Genomic DNA, 19852 nt, shown 5'->3' on the forward strand with positions numbered 1-19852 from the left:
GTCTGGAAAAGAAAAGACTGAGAGGGGTCATGATAACAGTTTTCAAGTACGTAAAAGGTTGCTACAAGGAGGAGGGGAAAATTTTTTTTTTCTTATCCTTGGAGGATAGGACAAGGAGCAATGGGCTTAAATTGCAGCAAGGGAAGTATAGGTTGGACATTAGGAAAAACTTCCTCATGGTTAAGCACTGGAATAAGTTGCCTAGGGAGGCTGTAGAATCTCCATCATGAGATTACACAAGAGCAGGTTAGAAAAACACCTGGCAAGAATGGTCTACTCTAGATAATACTTAGTCCTGCCATGAATGCAGGGGACTGGACTAGATGACCTCTTGAGATCCCTTCCAGTCCTAGGATTCTACCTTCATACTATATTAAAAAGGAAAAATATCAGTCTTCACTAAACCTGCATGCAGTATAGTTATAGCCAGGTTGGTTTCAGGATTATAGAGAGACAAGGTGGGTGAAGTAGTATTTTCACTAAACCTGGACAGTCAGGGGATTGTCAGTGGAATGAAGCCTTACCCCCTCCAGATCTTGGTTACTATTTTGTCTGGAACAGATTTGAACCAACAATATACATCAACCAGCCCTAGATGCTTCAACATCTAGTGTCTTAGCTGGAGTGAATGGATAGTCTGTCCAGCTCACACTGGCAGCCACATCAATTTGCAGCCTGACTGTATTAACCAAAACACTGAGTGGGAATGTCAACCAAGGAAGCTTGCCATGGCACCCACGAAGAGCCTTCAAATCAGGTTTAATACAGTGGTGGGACAAAATAGGGAAGAGTACTGGCAGTGAATGGCCTGTACTGTACTTGGAGAACTTTTTAGTCTGCAGGGTTGTCAGGCAGGCACCTTCAGCAAGCACCAGGTTAAATTCATGGGGGACAGGGGAGAACAGGGGCAGAGAGAAAACAAAGATCTTTTCTGTGTGCCATGTAAGCCTTTTGCTTAAAAACACTACATTCAATTTGACAGGTCTCCAAGTTGAAGGAGTCTTGATTTCATAGTCACACACCTGGGCAGACGCTGCCACTTTCTAGTAAAATGGCTGCTACCAGGAGTGAACTTGTCCTCTATTTCGATTAGAAAGTTGATATTCAGCCAGCACATTTCACAGTCCACCCATGGGGGTAGCTTTTTCCTCTGTGATGAAGGAGACAAAAGGCGAGGCGGTGGCAGGTTTAGCCTGACACCTCCCCACACACACCCCGCCAGGGAAAGTGGTTGGCGCGGCCTTTAATCCTGTCACTTGAAAGGTGGTGTTAGACAAGCCTCTCCGCCGGGAAGGAGTACGAGGCCCATGCAGCGCGGGTCGGGAGCGCCCCTGGGGCCGGCCTGTAGCTAGACAGCTCCGTACCGAGCGGCGGGACCGAGGCAGGGCCCAGCCTCCTTCTCCGCCCGAGCGGCCGCAGTCAAACCCGCACGGGACGCTCGGCCCACACAAAATGGCTGCTGCGGCCGCCTGTGCGCTAACGGGGAAGGGGACACCCGGGCGCTACCGCCCCCCCGCCTAACGAGCCAAACCCGCTCCCAACCTCCGCCCTCCCCAGCGGCCCCTGGGGGCTCCCGCCCGGCGGCAACCGGGAAGCTCAGCCGCCCCCTCAGGCGGGCAGAGGCGCTAAAGACGCCGCGCGGGGAGCCCGGCGCGGGAGCCGCCCCCGCTCCCCACTCCCGGGCGGGCGGGCGGAGCGGGCCCCGGGGCGCGGCCGGGATCCGGGGAGGGGAGACACAAGCTTTTCCTGTGAGGTGAAAGGTCAGGAGGGCGCGGAGCCGCCACCCGGGGACGCCAGGACGGAGCCGCCCGCCCCGGGACAGACACACAGGGGGCCGCTTCCCCGGCTCCTCCGGGTCGCGGCGCGGGACGAGGGGCGAGAGCCGCCCCCAGGCAGGGCAGTGCCGCGCCGCGCCCCTCTGCCAGGCCTCGCGTGAGCCGCTGCTGAGCCCGGGGGAGGAAAGCGGCTGCAGGCCACCCCGGCCGCTCTCACCTGGCGGGCCCAGCTCCCGGCGGCCTCTCCTGGGGGGTTATTTGTCGGTGGCGGCTCCGGCTCCGGGAGGTCAGAGTTCGTGACCCCGCCCCTCCGCTCCGCGCGGCGCTCCGCCCTCCTCGCGCCTGTCCCCGACCCGCGCCTGCGCACACAGCGAGCCCGCCGGGAGGGGCGCGTGAGGAGGGCGCAGCTCGCGGACGGCGGTGGGAGGGAGCGGGAAGAGGCCGGAGCGGGCGGCGCGAGGACTCCAATGGAAGGGGCGAGGCCCCCGGAGCCACGTGCGGTCGTTGGGCGGGGCCTTTCCCCCACACGTGTGGTTCTACAGCGGGGGGGGGTAGGAGGAAACCACGTGAACACGGGGCGCGGCTCTGGCGCCCGGAGCGTCGCTTGCTTTGGGGAACCGCTGCACGGAGCAGTGACCAGGCGGCCCCACACAGCCCCGTACCGGAGCTCTGGTGGGCATTAGGCAGTACCCGCCTGCGACCTGCAGGGGTCTAAAGTTGTCAGGTGTCTAGTTGTTGACCAGAATGACCAATCAAAAAGGGACCCCAGCGGCTCTGGTCAGCACCTTCTGCACCCTGAACCCCTCATTTCTGGCCCTGCCCCAGAGGCCTTACCCACTCCCCTTGTACTCCCCCCCCAAAAAACCCTGTACTGTATGACACACCCAGTGCTGGGTTTACAGTGGTGCCATGGCACCAGGACCATGCTCAGAAGGGGCCCCAGCCTGCTCATCCTGCACTGTGCACTGAGACCTCACTGGCTCCCCACCCCGCTCTTCTTGGCCTGCCCACTGGCCAGCCGAGGGCTCCTCTCTACCCCTGGTTCCACCTGTCAGCTTCTCTCTGCCTTTTGGTCTGACCCCACTACACCTCTGGCTTTGGGCAGTCTCTATTTCCCACCACCTCTGAGGCCCCACCTGTCTACCCGGAATTAGCTGCCTGGGACCGATGCAGAAGCCGGGCCAGTCTCAGACAGTGCGGTGGGGGGGACAGTGTGGGGGGCCTGGCTGGGCTCCTCCAGGCAAGCGGATCCTGAGGGAGCCCGGGCGGGGCAGGCCCTGGCCTGGCTGATCACATGACTGCTGAGGGGCCCACGTGATTACCCACCCTGGGGCCAGTCCTGGGGACCAGATCACCAAAGGGCCAGTGAGTGTGGCCAGTAGGCAGGGTGTGGGGGAGTGGGTCTCTGGTGGGCCTGAGCGGGGTGTTTGGCTGTGAGGGGGCGGTGAAGATCTGTGTGATGGGGCACTAGGGAGTGAGGGTTCTGTGCGGGGTGCTGGGCAGTTGGGGGGGGGGAGCTTTGGCCATAGAGAATTGGGGGTGAAGGGGTGTTCTGGTGTTGGGCACGGAGGGGAGGATGTGTAGCACAGCATGAGCCCACCCCTGAGGGGAAGAAGCATGCTGGCACCACAGGGCTGGGTGGGCCATCATGGATCTGGCAACTACTGGTTTGTAAATAGTGCCCTTGCACTGGGCTGGGTGGAGCGGGGCCGCCCCTGACATGCCATGTCCCTGGCCAGCTCCTTGCTCTGGGGACTGACCTCCCGTCCCCGTGCCATGCTCCATTGCCCCCCTGGGGGCCCAAAAATATGCTTGGCGCTGGGCCCACAAAAGATTAATCCGGCCCTTCTCACACCGTACAACACTCCAGGTTCACTCCCAGGCATCTTCCCAGCAATTACTTCCCTCTCCCTCAGCGCCTGTGTTACCCAACTCTCCCAAGCCTTTGCGCTGTTTTGAGGGGTGTGGGAAATACATTTCAGTATTGTAGTTTAAATGAATTATTACTCAGAGTTCTGTATTAATACACCTAGTAAGAAATCTATTTGTTAAAAAACATTTCCTGAATCTTTTTTGTTGTTTGTATTGTTACAGATATACTGGCTGACAGGTATTTTAAAATAAATTAGCCAAATACATGAAACTGGCATGATTATATTGTGTTGTTTTGAAAAATAAAATGTGCAGAATTTTAAAATAGTGTGTGCAGAATTCCCTCAGGAGTAGCATATGTACTCAGCCCACAACCCCCAATCCAAGGTAAAAAACCACCTTCTGCCACGTGAACGCTGTTCCAGCTGCAGCTGTTTCTAACATCACATGGGCAGCCAGCATGGACTGACCAACTGGATGGTCTAACCAGGTCTATACTGATCATTACCCATGGAGCTTCAGCATTGGTGCACACCTCTCCTGCTGGCATCCAGTGCCTGTTTTGACCTGGTTTTTCCAAATTGCCCTGAGGTAGAATGCTGTTCCAAGGGACTGTTCTATCATTGCTTTGGTAGGACGTGCATCCTCAAATGTACCTGTTAAGACTGAAGGTCCAGAAATTGGCAAATGTATGTAAATGTCTTCATGTCCTAATCTGGGTTTTGCTTAATGTGATTAAGAACATAAAAATGGCCATACTGGGTCAGACCCATACAGGCTCTGTCTAGCCCAGTATCCTGTTTTCTGACAGTGGCCAGTGTCCTATCCTTCAGAAGGAGTGAACAGAACAGGGCAATTTATCAAGTAAGTAGGGTTACCATATTTCAACACTGAAAAAAGAGGACACTCCACGGGGGCCCCGGCCCTGCCCCAACTCCACCCCTTCCCCAAAGTCTCCACCCCCTCCCCTGAGCACCCTGCATTCACCCTCCTCTCTCCCGGGCTCCGGCTGCTGCTGCGCTGGGGAAGTTGCTTTGGCCCCAGCGCGCGGTAGAGACGGCAAGAGCCGGGAAAAATGGAGCCCAGGGAGGAGGCAGCTGCATGCTCGGATGCCGCCCGCCGCCTCTGTGCCCCGGCAAATCGCGGGAGTTGTAAGTTTTGTTGCAGCCACTCGCACTTGGGGTCTCCTTACCGTACCTTCCTATTTTCCTGGACATGTTGGGCTTTTTGGAAATTCCTCCCAGATGGGGATTTGAGGACCAAAAAGCCGGACATGTCCAGGAAAATCTGGACGTATGGTAGCCCTACGAGTAAGCCATTCCCAGTCATCCAGTCCCAGCTTTTGGCAGTCAGGGGTGTAGAGACATCCAGAGCATGGGGCTGCATCCTTGACCATCTTGACTAATAGCCATTGATAGACCTGTCCTCCATGAACTTATATAATTTTTTTTTTAACCCAGTTATAGTTTGGCCTTCACAACATCTCCTGGCAACGAGTTTCACAGGTTGACTGTGCACGGTGTGAGGAAGTATTTATGTTTGTTTTAAACTTGCTGCCTATCACTTTAACTGATTGTGAATTAGCTCCTTTATAGAGCAGCTCTTTGCTTGGGGGCTGGGCTGGTCTCTGGCTGCTGCTTCCAGGCTCATGTTGTCCAGGCACTGTTCCCATGTCCTTATGCCCAAGAGATGGCTAGAATACTGCCAAGACTCCCTTTAGCCATAGCTCTGAGTCTTTGGTCATGACCTATGCTCTCAAGGCTGGACCTCTGGTGAAAGGCACCGCACCAAGACCTGTAGCATTGAAGTTCTGGAAGATTCTAATTATAGAGATTCTACTACAGCAGCCCTAAATATACAGATGCAGCGTAGAGCAGTTTTGGAGCTTTCCAAAGCAGGAGACACCAGCTCCTAGGAAGAAGCCGTACAAGGAGCAGCCAAACACATGAACAACCCAATCAGTCAAATGTAATAAGTTTGTCCTCAGGCATCAGAGCAGTGGCTCAAGGTGTCCTCTTCCCCAGCTTCATTCTCACAAGTCACCTTAATTTACAAAAAGAACAGGAGTACTTGTGGCACCTTAGAGACTAACAAATTTATTAGAGCATAAGCTTTCATGGACTACAGCCCACTTCTTCGGATGCATCCGAAAAAGTGGGCTGTAGTTAGGGTGACCAGACGTCCCGATTTTATTGGGACTGTCCCGATATTTCCTTGTTTGTCCCGCGTCCCGACCGACATGCAGTCGGGACACTGGACAAACAAGAAAATGCGCCAGAGCCTGGAGCCCGGAAGTGCTCGCACCCCCCCCCCCCCGCCCCGACTCCACCCCCTCCTCCCCCCATTGGCTCCCTCCCCGAATCCCCGCCTCTTCCCCGGGGTCACCATTCCTCCTCCCTCCGGCGCTTATGGAGGGAGGCCTGGGAGACGCAGGGGAAGCACGGGGCCGGGGTGAGTAAGAGTCCGGCCTGGCCCCAAGCAGGCAGGACTCAGTCGGGCGGTAGGGAGAGGAGTGGGGCGGCCCGCGGTACCAGGCGGCGGCTGTTCTCCCCCCCTGGGTAGTGGGACTCGGGAGCAGCCGCTGCTGCAGCTCCCACTGCCGCGGGGGGAGGAAGCGGCCATGGCGCTTGGCGGCTGCGGCTCTGGCGCCCCCGAGCCTGGGCCTGCTGCGGGAACCCAGCAGCGCACACGCTGCGCCCAGCCCCTGGCCAGTCGCGTCTGGGCTGCTGCCCACCTGGTGCAATCCTGCGGTGCTCAGTGGCTCACTTAAGTCCCTACCATTGTGACTACATGTACTACCTTGCAGGTTCAAAACAATCTGTAATATCATGAAGAGATAAATGGTCTGAATTTCATCCAGTTTTGCTCATAAAGGTGCTAGGAGCAACTCATCCAACCACCAGTGCTTTGGACTGGTTCCTAGCTACTGCTGACCAGTTTGAAATAACTTTGCTGGTTAAACTTGTCAGTGCTTCCACGTAGAGGAAAAGCATTTGTACAGCAAGTACTCAAGAAACCACCACCTAACACTGATCATCTAGGTAAGTATTATGCTGTATTAATATATTGTATCCTTGGGTAAAACGATCAGAAAGTTGTGGCAAGACAACTCCCAGGATTTTGATAAGTCATGTTTCCTTGCCACTTGCCAACTAGTTGCATGGTTTGGATAAGGGTTATGTTAATTACTACAGCAACCTTAACTGTGAGGATATGTCTACTCAGCAAAAAAATCCCATTGCAGTGAGTCACAGAGTCTGGGTCTACAGTCTCTGGCTTGTGCTACAGTACTAAAAACAGTCCTTTAGACGTTTGGATTGAGGCTTGGCTCTGAAGCCCAGGGAGGGAGGTGGGTTTCAGAACCCAAGATCCAGGCTGAATGGCTAGATGGGTATTTTTAGTGCCATAGTGTGAGCCAGACTCTGAGACTTACGGCTGCAGTTGTTTCGCCAGGTAGATATACCCTAAGAGAACAATTTTATGTGAAAAAAAATAGGGCTGTCAAGTGATTATTAATCATGATTAATCACACTGTTAAACAATAATAGAATACCATTTATTTAAATAGTTTTGGATATCTTCTACATTTTCAAATATATTGATTTCAATTACAACACAGAATACAAAGTGTACAGTGCTCACTTTATATTTATTTTTGATTACAAATATTTGCACTGTAAAAAAAATAGTATTTTTCAGTTCACCTTATACAAGTACTGTAGTGCCATCTTTATCATGAAAGTTGCACTTACAAATGTAGAATTATGTACAAAAAATTACTGTATTCAAAAATAAAAATGTAAAACATTAAGGCCTACACGGGGCATATGAATTTTTAGCGTATCTGGCACATAAATACCTTGCAACGCTGGCCACTCAGTCCTACTTCTTGTTCAACCAATCACTCAGACAAAAGTTTGTTTACATTTAAAGGAGATAATGCTGCCTGTTTCTTGTTTACAATATCACCTGAAAGTGAGAACAGGGGTTCGCATAGCACTGTCGTAGCCGGCGTCACAAGATATTTACGTGCCAGATGCGCTAAATATTCATATGTCCCTTCATGCTTCAACCACCATTCCAGAGGACATGCATCCATGCTGATAACGGGTTCTACTTGATAACCATCCAAAGCAGTGCAGACTGATGCATGTTCATTTTCATCATCTGAGTCAGATGCCATCAGCACAAGGTTGATTTTCTTTTTTGGTGGTTCGGGTTCTGTAGTTTCTGCATCGGAGTGTTGCTCTTTTAAGACTTCTGAAAGCATGCTCTAGTCTACACCTCGTCCTGATCAGATTTTGGAAGGCATTTCAGATTCTTAAACCTGGGGTCGAGTGCTGTAGCTATCTTTAGAAATCTCACATTTGTTCCTTCTTTGCATTTTGTCAAATCTGCAGTGAAAGTGTTTTTAAAATGAACAACATGTGCTGGGTCATCATCTGAGACTGCTATAACGAACTATATGGCAGAATGTGGGTAAAACAGAGTAGGAGACATACAAATCTCCCTCAAGGAGTTCAGCCACAAATTTAATCGAAGTATTATTTTTTTAATGAGCATCATCAACCTGGAAACATATCCTTTGTAATGGTGGCTGAAGCATGAAGGGGCATATGAATGATTAGCGTATCTGGCACATAAATACCTTGCAACGCCGGCTACAAAAGTCCCATGCGAACGCCTGTTCTCACTTTTAGGTGACACTAAATAAGAAGCAGGGAGCATTATCTCCTGTAAATGTAAACAAACTTGTTTGTCTTAGCGATTGGTTGAACGAGAACGAGGACAGAGTGGACTTGTACGCTCTAAGTTTTACATTGTTTTGTTTTTGAGTGCAGTTATTGTAACAAAAAGATCTACATTTGTAAGTTACACTTTCACCATAAAGAGATTGATCTACAGTACTTATAGGAGGTAAATTGAAAAATAATATTTCTTTAGTTTGCCATTTTTACAGTGCAAATATTTGTAATCAAAAATAGCAATGTTAAGTGAGCACTGTCTACTTTGTATACTGTGTTGTAATTGAATATATTTGAAAATGTAGAAAACATCCAAAATATTTAATAAATTTCAGTTGTAATTCTATTAACAGTGCAATTAAAACTGCGATTAATCAGGATTAATTTTTTTAATTATTATTAATTTTTTTTGTTATTTGCTTGAGTTAACTGCGATTAATCAACAGCTCTAGAAAAAAATATTAATTCAATAACGTGCTTTATTGCTTTTCTTCACTAGCCACCTCCTGCTAATTCAACAAGATTGGGCAGGCATATTTAGAGAGAAATGGGATCTTTGGGACTATATAATTTAATTTTATTTATCACAATAGTCACCTAAACTCAAATCAGTTTATGTAATTTCCCACTGGATAAAGTCAGCATCAATATCCAGGAAAGAAAGGCATGAAGTCATTGAAAAGTGAGTAATTGTTACTTGTAGTCTTTGAATTAAAACCCCTCAGCTTTCCTCCTTTACCCTTGAAAATATCCCCTCCCAATGCCCCACTGCTACAATCTTAGCTTTGTATCTTTGCAATCTTCTTGTTTTCTGATCAGACATTGTCTCAAACTAAATGCACATTTATATTTCACATTTTTTCCTCCTAAGACTATTCACCTGTTAAACATTTCCTGAAAGTTTACAAGCTAGTTGCAGTCTGTTTACTATACCTGACACTTCCAGGAATCAGATGTGGGTGCATGTCCTTTTTCTAAAGGACAGAGGTAATTCCAGTATAACTCGGCAGATATCGTCAACCAGATACTTATAATAAAGATTGTTTTGGGTAGGATTGATCAATGGTAAGAGCTGAAGGGTCACTGAAAACTCACAGGAGTTTAATAGCTGTTCTTTGATAATAGCTAGGACACCATGTACTCTGCAGCACAACAGGACTAAATTATGTGACAGTGTTAATTTACTAAATCCTTCATTCCCACCTCCCACTCACTCCTATGCAAACACAATTGTGATTCATAGCTGAAGAAATTCATAGTTGTACAATGTTTCAATTATGGATTTTCTAATATGATTTCTGAAGATGTTTTCTTCTTCACTGTGTTCACCAGGCAGCCTGGCTTCATTCCTCAGGCCTCACTTTCAGCAGTGTTGTCCAGGCAGCCAGCTCAGAACTGCTACTCTCCACCTCCCATAGGGTGCTAGAGAAGGGGTAGTTTGCAGCTTGCTTCAGGGGTTCATTTTGCCACTTACCTGGCAGGTCAGCTCACCAATCAGTACTTTTGGCTTATCCCATTCCCACCCCCACTGCAAGCTGGACTCCAGCCCTAGCTTACCAGCCCACTCCTCCATGGAACACAGGAGGGAGCATGAACTGTAATCTAAGTAACAAACCTTTGTGGGAAAACTGGAAGTCAGGAGGCAGCTGCAGGTGGTTCCAACAGGGGAGGAGACGGAAAATAAAATGTTGGGCATCTGGCTGCAACAAAATACATTCTGAGACAAAAATACCAAATCTCTCTCTCTCTCTCACACACACACACACACAAGAATTCCATAGTGTCCTAAATTACATGAATGACGCAGTTCACATCTGTTAGAAATATTGTTTCAAGCAGTCAGAAAACTCAGCCACACATCGCTATACAAGTTTGTGCTCAGTTCACATTTGCAAGATGATGCCTGAAACCATGAGGGCTAGAAACATAATTTAAATAAATAAAAGATTCTGACAACTCTGCAGCCAAGGAATCATGGACTACATAAGCTCCTGGTAATAAAAGAGAATTGTAAAAATATATATTCAAAATGGAAAAGCAGACTTAACTATTGCAGATTTATTTTGTACAAACATGATACATATCAACATCTATTTACAATGAATTTCAGCTGTTTCAATTTACAAAATAAAGGTTCTACTATTTATACTGTTTAGACAGCACAGATAAATTAGGATAGCTCCAAATAAAGTGTATTTTGAAAATAATTATAACGAACAGCAGTTATGGCAAAAATTCATTAAATGCCTCTAATCCTGCTACACTTCCCTATTTCAAGAGATATAATGTAAGCTTTTTCAGGAACCATTCTCCAAGTATTCTTTAAGTGTTCATTAAAAAGTTATTCAAATGCTAACAATCCTTGCCTAATAAGGGTCTTGTAATGGGATAGAGAATAAGACAGAGAATATCTTATTGCCCTTATATAAATCCATGGTAGGCCCACATCTTAAATACTGTGTACAGATGTGGTCTCCTCATCTCAAAAAAGATATACTAGCATTAGAAAAGGTTCAGAGAAGGGCAACTAAAATGATTAAGGGTTTGGAATGGGTCCCATATGAGGAGAGATTAAAGAGGCTAGGACTTTTCAGCTTGGAAAAGAGGAGACTAAGGGGGGATATGATAGAGGTATATACAATCATGAGTGATGTGGAGAAAGTGAATAAGGAAAAGTTATTTACTTGTTCCCATAATATAAGAACTAGGGGCCACCAAATGAAATTAATGGGCAGCAGGTTTAAAACAAATAAAAGGAAGTTCTTCTTCACGCGGTGCACAATCAACTCTGTGGAACTCCTTGCCTGAGGAGGTTGTGAAGGCTAGGACTAAAACAGGGTTTAAAAGAGAACTAGATAAATTAATGGAGGTTAATCTCTAGCCTCTGTTTGTCAGAGGGTGGAGATGGATGTCAGGAGAGAGATCACTTGATCGTTACCTGTTAGGTTCACTCCCTCTGGGACACCTGGCATTGGTCACTGTTGGTAGACAGGATACTGGGCTGGATGGACCTTTGGTCTGACCCAGTATGGCCATTCTTATGTTCTTATGATTTTTAAAATAATTTTTTAAGTCGAAGTTCTTAGACTGCCTAAAAACCTCTACTTGCCCAGAAATAATACGTTAGAAAATCTTCAATGCCAGTGTTAGTCATGCATTGTACTAACGAATCTTCTCTATTATCTTAGGTCTCTTATGCAGAGATAGCCAGTTTTTAAAACCATGCTGGTTTTGCAACCCTTGCTTAATGAATTGATTGGTGTACAATAGTCAAATGAAAAGTGAATGTGGCATCTTTGATGGAACTGAATTAAAGATATGCTATATCAGTACTTTACCATGGATCTTAGAACACGTATTACTTCAGGAAACAGGTTAAAATATATTTTTAAAAAGGAATATCCTAACCTGTGTTATTAGTATTGAAAATATTAACCTAATCTGTTACCAATTGTTCCAATTATTAAAATTGAAATGAAAATATATTAACCATTTATGCCATTTTTATTGTTCTGTTTAGCTTGGTCAATGATAAAATAGTCAATTTAACTTTCTGATTGTCTACAATATTAGCACAGAAATGGACAGTTTGGTAGCTAACAGTGCACAGAAATGTAAACAAAAAAGGTTTCACTGACCTTGTTAAAAATGAATGAGAGACTACCTAATAATGGAAGTTTTCCTAAAAGCATCTTTTAAAAACAATAATGCTGAGCATAAACTACCATGAAGCTAGGGATAGTTTAAGTTAGGAGAAAACAGGGTATTGTAATTTGGAAAAATAATATGATTAGCTGAGAACTCTTATCAAATTGCTCATGTTGAACATCTCAGAAGTGGTCTTTGCACATGACACAGTACAAATATGTTGGGAAAGATTGAAATTACTATTCAAGTTAGTGTTTACAATGTCAAAATCCCATCTATTTCATTTCATAACCAGATAGCTTCATTTGTACAATTGTTTTTAGGGTTCTATTTAAATAAATAGATGTGTATCTCAGAAATACTGTACTCTGGATTTAATCAGCTGCTTCAGCAAGAAGTCAACTGGCTCATGGAAGACATTTTAAAACAATGCTCACTCTACACCATCATTCAGAGATGTGTAGTGGATCAGGAGATGGAGCTCACTTTCTGCTGCCAGCCATAAAACCTCATCAGACCGAATGTGTTTCCCCCTTCCCCATTTGAGGCCCCATGCATTAACTTTTTATCAGCCTACTTTCACAGGAGCTGGAACTAGAGTGCAGCAGCACCCCCTGCTTGAAGTGGTTTCCATCATAAACAGGATTTAGTTTTGTTCAATGCCCTTCAGTACCACTACTATAAAAATTGTTCCAGCACCACTGGCTACCTCTGGTTTGCAGAGGGGGAGTGAAACCAAAACAAAATGAAACTAACAATTGCCTCCTGGCATGGATTTATTTTTGTGTGCAGCTGATCCCTTCTTTGTAGTGGTTGACCTTATAAAAAGCTTTAACTATCTCCCTCGCTGTGACATCAACCAGAAGAGCCACACCACCTATGTATGTCCAACCTGAGTAAGACTGTGATGCTAAAGTTACAACATTTAGGAAACTACCTGCAAGAGACACAACTTACTTAGCCTTCATCTGGCAGCTGCATTGCTGAAAAACTACCAAGTAAAAGCCCCCTATGTATGACAAGAGAAGAAAATTTAATACATAAACCATTTTTTAGTTCCCAGTAAAAAAAAAAACCTTTCAAAAATTGTCCAAATAAAGGCCTTAATCCCATTGAACTTCAAAGTTAATTGAAGCAGGTTCTCAGGTGCACATGAAGGGGGTAAGACTGAAGAGTTTAATAATTTAAGGCCCTAATTCAGCAAGGTACACAAGCATGTGCTTAACATTAAGAACTTGAGTCTATTGAAGTCGGTGGGATTACTCCGTTAGGCAAGTGCTTACGTACCTTGCTGAATTGGTACCTGAAACCCTTGGTCAACAGAGCAAGGGCTGTGACAAGGCAAGCTGCCTCATACTGCCCAATTAATATATCTTGAGAGACTGCTTCTAAGGAGCAAGAGAGTATTTTGACTTCCATGTTCATCTTTGACCCCTCTGTTAATTCTGGTTGTATTTTTTGTAATGCTAGCCCATGCACAGAGCTAGAGTGAGACTCCCAAAAAAATCATAGGCTGTATTTACACTAGGGAATCTTTTGGGGGTGGGAGCTGTGTGTGTAAATCCCACCAGTGCTACCCTCAGTTCATCTGCACCCAGCAGGAGCTGTAGTGTAGGCAAGGCTTTCGAGGCTTCCAGTATTTTTACCATTGTGTCAGACAAACCTGGTTAAGACCCTGATTCAGCAAGATACATAGGCATGTGCCTAACTTCAAGCATCTGATTAGTACCATTGATGTCAATGGGGTTGCTTACATTCTTAAAATTAGGCACATCTTGAAGCACTTAGTTGAACTACAGCAGGGATGGCCAAACTTTGTGGCCTGAGGGCCACATCTGGGTATGGAAATTGTATGGTGGACCATGAATGCTCATGAAATTGGGGTTGGGGTGCAGGAGGGGTGCGGGGTCTGGCTGAGGGTGCAGGCTCTGGAGTGGGGCCAGAAATGAGGAGTTCAGGGTGCAGGAAGGGGCTCCGGGCTGGTGATGAGGGGTTTGGAGTGCAGGAGGGTGCTCCACGCTGAGATCAAGGGGTTCGGAGGGTGGGAGGGGGATCAGGGCTGGGGCAGGGGGTTGGGGCATGGGAGGGGCTCAGGGGTGCAGGCTCCAGGTGGTGCTTACCTCAAGCAGCTCCCGGAAGCAGCAGCAGGTCTCTCCTCGGGCTCCTATGTGGAGGCATGGCCAGGCAGCTCTGTGCACTGCCCCGTCTGCAGGCACCGCCTCCACAGCTCCCATTGGCTGCAGTTCCCAGCCAATGGGAGCGGTGGGGGCAGCACGTGGAGCCCCCTAGCTGCCCCTAAACATAGGAGCCGGAGGGGGGACATGCTGCTGCTTCCGGAAGCTATGTGTGTGTGCGTGTGTGCGCGCGCGCACGCCCCTGCTCCCTGGCTGGAGCGCGGCAAGCCCCAGACCCCGCTCCCCAGCCAGAGCTCGAGGGCTGGATTAAGTTGGCTGGATGTGGCCTGTGGGCCATAGTCTGCCCACCCCTGAAATAGAGTCTTAATCAACACCATGATAAAAACACTAGAAGCCTCCAGAGCAGGGGAACCAGTGATAAATCTGTGGAAAGAATCGCTTTCCTAAAATTCCCTTGTGTAGGCAAGGCCATAGTTAGTATTGACCTGGAGATGAACAGCTGTTAATCCTATTACCAAGTTTACCTACCGTAACAATTAACTGGCTGACTACACGTACATCCTATTTTTTTTTTAATATACACACACACACACACTGTTGTCCTGGCCTATTCATGTTTTGTCAGTGCTAGTTCCATTTATTCTATACAGTTATATAACATGATTTTTCAAAAGTTCAATAATAGAATAAATACACCAAAATTATCAATGTGTTTCCTAATGAGGTCTACTGACAAATTTTTAAAAACAGCTGAAAGATTGTGTTTTACTTGATGCTTTAAAACATCACATAATGTAAGCAAAATGTACTAGAATGAATGGCACACATTTTCTATGCCATTGTCACTAAGAACATTGTGCTTTCTTGGTATGGCAATTTCAATTCAAACATTTATTTTAAAGTGTACAATACTGTTAAGATTTTTCAACATACTTATTGAGCCTTAAACTATTAGAACTGTAATTTATCCATGTTTCATACTGTATGGGGAACTCTCATTGGTATCAAAGGGATTTTTAAACAAAGACTATGATAGGATATTTTATCTTTTTCCTGTATGCCAAACAATTTTTGCCTGTGCTTTATATTATACTAGCAATAAAAAAAATAATCTGCCTCTTAATTTTTTTGTTAAGATAGTATGTTTAAATATATCTTTGGCATTGATAATTTGATAACATCTGTAGTGCATAATCTCAGCAACTGCAGAATATGAAAGAAAAAAATATTTTTCTTGTTTTTCCTTTCAGCTTGCTTTAATAACTGATCCATATTGCAGAAGAAATATGTTTGCCTTTGTGTTATGGAAGCTTAAATAACAAGTAGCAGCGCCAATTCTAGGTCTTCTGTGATTCAGAAGCTAGTTGTCTTTTTTAATTGAATTAGTCCACAAAACTTGACCTATTGTATCAAGAGAAGGAGCACCCTTTCAGTCATCTGCTTGTCAAAGGAGTTTTAACATAGCTGACCATGTGTCCTAAATTTTTGTTGAAATATTTTGTTCTTTGAACTTTTCTTGTTAAATTACAAAGTGGGTATCAGCAACTCAAGAACTGCACAAACTAATGCTGCAGTAAAGCGTGTGTGTTTTGTTTTTTTTACAGACAGTTTTCTGACAAAGCCGTCTGCTATTCTAAAGACAAGGGCACTTTGGAATTCAATGCGAACCTTAGAAATGATTCTGACCATTCGGTAAACATTGGAATTTAATAAATAACACATTTTGTATGAAAAAAACAACAAATACACAAATTTCTTTAAAAAAATATTACCTTACACCTTAAAAAAAAAAAAAAAAAAAAAAAGGCAACAACTCCTAATTCTCATAAATATACAAATTGTGTTTAGGTTGATGCTGGTAGAGTCCATTTTTAAACAAAATTGCTGTACTCTATTTCTTGTCATCCTTTGATGACATTTTGCTCCTTTAGTCACAGAGATGGTGCTGAGGCACTATAATATGGTGCCTTCTTGAAAAGCTTCTATCCACCTGTTGGAAAGAGAAATATTGTTAGATTTGGCTTGATCTTGGGTTTTATTTAAATTTTTATCAATACATTTTCAAATATGCAACAGTTCAAAATTTCACTAATCCATTAAAAAGCATATGGTTCACCACTATTAAATGGCCTTAAATCCTGCATTAGGTTTAGATAAACAACAGATGTGGCCATGTAGCTAGTGCTACTGAGCATTATGGAAATGCTTTCAAACTGTACTCTCATGGGGGTAAAGCCTGTCTTCATTTGTATTTGGGAAGCACCTATTAGGAAACTAAGCTGTGAAGCTCTAGCAAGGCCTATTGAGCATGTGAGAGCGGTGATTTTTCAGGGGTTTATAATTTGGCCAATTTTTGGTCTCTTTTCACAGGGAGAGTAAAAGGCACATCCCTGACACAAAGGCCACCTCCCCTGGCAAACTGCAAGGTAGAGGTGCTAGAACTTCTCAGATGTCACCAGAATTAACATGGGCAAAACAATGTATTTTACTCTAGCGTTGTTCTCAGAAAGAGCTGAGCCTGTTTTGGCCGAACTGTTTGACTGAACTTTTTCCAGAAAAATTCAGCCTGAGGCAGACACCCAGCATGGAAAGTCCAGACTAAACGGTTAAAGTTTGGCAAAGTTACAAGCAACTGGAAACAGGATCTTATAATAGCAAGTAATGGATAACCTTAATAATATCTGTGACCACACTGACAAAGTGTCTGATCTCCTGCACATAGCACTAGCAGGTTGTCATCTTCTATTCGTTACTCTGATAGTTGGTTCCAACCCTGCTGATGACCCACATGGGTGTCAGTATGCTGCCATATGACAGTTTCTGATTTTTCAGTTTGCTTTTTTAGAAACTTAGAAAATCTCACACACACACACACACACGCAAAGCTACATTAAAAGAACATTATTAAGATTGCACAGTCAAGCCCTCAAAAATTAAGAAAAGTCAGAACTATGGTTGCCTCTGCAACCTTAATTTGGCCTCCTTATATGTATGCATTACAATAGTCTTTAGTTACATGTTCATATATTATTTTTTCCACAGCACCCTTGACTCACTCAGTTCATAGGATGGACCTGCTCTGAGGATGATTCAAAGTTGTGCAGTGAAGGAGACTGTTGCTTCATTTGTTGCAGAAGTGGGAAAGAGTGTAATTCATGAAGCAGGAAAAGGATGTTTTCATGGTCAAGGCAGCTGAATGCTTCTCTGGGGAACTAGATTATACCCATCTCTGCCACAGAGATCCTTTGTGATGCTAGGCAAGTCATTTAAACCAAACTTTTCATAGGTTGTCACTATTTGTGTTCTCATTTCCTGGATACTTGACTTGAGTCTCTGGGGTCCAATTTGTCGAAGTGCTAAGCACTTACAGCTGCAATTGAAGTCAATGGGAGCTGTGCTTTTAACAGATAAAGTGCTACATAATGCTAAGTCCTCCAAAAAATCAGGTCCTAGGCATCTCAAATTGGGCATCCAAAATTAGTGAAAACGTCTGACCTTAACCTCTGTATGCCTCAGCTCCTTATCAGTAAAATAACACCACCACTCCCCCCCCCCCCCCCCACACACACACACCACAGGGAAGCTGTGAAAATAAAGTAATGTTTGTGAAGTGATCGCATACTATAGTGATGAGTGCCATAGAAAAGCTCATAAGGAAATTAATAACCGTCTTGAAAAAAGGGTTTGAATAGTGTGAACAAGGAGGAGAAAAAATACTGAACAGCTGCTCATTAACTGGACATCCATTCTATGAATGAGGCAGGGGTCGTGTGGGAAAAAATGTGATTGTGTAACTAAAAACTGTATCATAATGCATATGCACATGGAGCCCAAATTACGATTGCAGAGGCAACCATAATTCTGGCTTTTCTTAACTTTTGAGGGCTTGACTTTGCAACCTTAACAATGTTCTTTTAATGTAGGTTTTTAGTACATTTTATATATATTTATACTAGGGCTGTCGATTAATCGCAGTTAACTCACGTCAGTAACAAAAAAAATAATCACAGTTTTAATCGCACTGTTAAACAATAGAATGGTGGTTGAAGCATGAAGGGACATATGAATCTTTAGCATATCTGGCACATAAGTATCTTGCGACGAAGGCTACAACAATGCCATGAAAACGCCTGTTCTCACTTTCAGGTGACATTGTAAACAAGAAGCGGGCAGCATTATTTCCTGCAAATGTAAAAAAACTTGTTTGTCTGAGTGATTGGCTGAACAAGAAGTAGAACTGAGTGGACTTGTAGGCTCTAAAGTTTAACATTGTTTTGTTATAGAGTGCAGTTATTTTTTTGTACATAATTCTACATTTATAAGTTACACCTTCATGATAAAGTGATTGCAATACAGTATTTGTATTAGGTGAACTGAAAAATACTATTTCTGTTTTTCACAGTGCAAATATTTGTAATAAAAAATAAATATAAAAGTTAATTTTTTTAATCGCTTGGCAGCCCTAATTTATACACCCACTCCTTGAGTTCAGACCTCTTTCTGCTCCTAGACTGTCCTCCAAACCATCAAGCTTATTTTTTAGATAGCCCTAATCTAGAAGAGATGTTGTTTGTCAGTCTTGGCAAGTCTTAATCTTTTCTCAAGACAAACAAAACTGTAGTTTTGTCAGTTGCCGCACAGATATACAAGCTTTTTTGGTTTCTTCCCATTTATCATCTGAATTGCTTTTTACCGTATTCTCTCCAATTTAACAATATATTCAAATAAAGATGACCACTGCAATTCAGAATAAATCACACCAAATTAATAAATACCTTGACAGTTAGAATAAGCACATTATAGGAATATCAGAGCTATTAATTTTCAATTTAAATAACTTTACAGTGAGCTTTATATTAAAATTTTATAAAAAATAGTTACTAAAATTAATGAACCTCATGTTACTTGTGAAGTGAATGAAAAATCTGTGTAATGTGTTATACAAATACCAGTGTTAGATGTTTCTTCATTAGGGGTTAAGAAGAATAAAATAAGAGAGAGTGGGCATTAAATGGGGAACACAAGCAAAAAGGTTACTTTTTAATACACTATCTCAATATAACGCGACCCGATATAACACGAATTCGGATATAACGCAGTAAAGTAGTGCTCCGGCGGGGATGGGGGTGTTTGCGCACTCCGGTGGATCAAAGCAAGTTCAACATAACACAGTTTCACCTATAACGCGGTAAGATTTTTTGGCTCCCGAGGACAGCGTTATATCGAGGTAGATGTGTACTGTCAGAGGAGCATTTATTCCACTGGTTTGGTTTTGACAGAAATCTCTATAGGATATTAAATATTTGGGGGAAACTTGCTTTGTAAGGTAATTAATACTAGGATCTCAGCATCAGTAAAAACAGACTATTGCTGGTTACTAGTTTTCCATCTGGCTACAAAAGCCATTGTCTGAATAGGGAAGAAAGTAGTTATAAATTGTTTATAAGTACAAATAAGGGCATAGTGCAAATATAAAATGACATCTGTATTAACTAACAAGGAGGGATTGATCAAACTGCATTTGCAAGGAAGAAAACATTCCCAGATTTTTGAAAAACGTATTATGCTCAGTTAGTTAATTGCTCTGGACATTTAAATTACATTTTTGAAATATTCCTATTTATAGCATTTACAAACAACTTCAGGCTTAACTGCATGCTTAAAACATTCTATTGGA

The 19852-nt window shown here is 44.2% G+C and overlaps 2 protein-coding genes across 7 annotated transcripts in view; both read right to left on the bottom strand.

Moving 5' to 3' along the window:
- NR2C1 (nuclear receptor subfamily 2 group C member 1) overlaps positions 1-2220 on the bottom strand; it is a 99317-nt gene extending 97097 nt beyond the window's left edge. For 5 of the 6 annotated variants that reach the window (XM_054028249.1, XM_054028242.1, XM_054028234.1 and 2 more), the window contains exon 1: positions 1993-2220. The gene's annotated coding sequence lies outside the window, so the exon portion shown is untranslated. Of the gene's footprint in view, positions 1-1022; positions 1119-1992 lie in introns of those variants that run through there. The other variant, XM_054028226.1, reaches the window with a different exon arrangement.
- A 13647-nt stretch (positions 2221-15867) lies between these two features.
- The window catches only part of FGD6 (FYVE, RhoGEF and PH domain containing 6), a 100854-nt gene continuing 96869 nt past the window's right edge, over positions 15868-19852 (bottom strand). The window contains exon 21 of the mRNA XM_054028278.1: positions 15868-16165. Within this exon, the coding sequence (XP_053884253.1) occupies positions 16129-16165 (37 nt within the window). The 3' untranslated portion in view covers positions 15868-16128. The remainder of the gene's footprint in view (positions 16166-19852) is intronic.

This window comes from Malaclemys terrapin, chromosome 1 (genome assembly GCF_027887155.1).
Source record: "Malaclemys terrapin pileata isolate rMalTer1 chromosome 1, rMalTer1.hap1, whole genome shotgun sequence".
NCBI lineage: Eukaryota > Metazoa > Chordata > Testudines > Emydidae > Malaclemys > Malaclemys terrapin.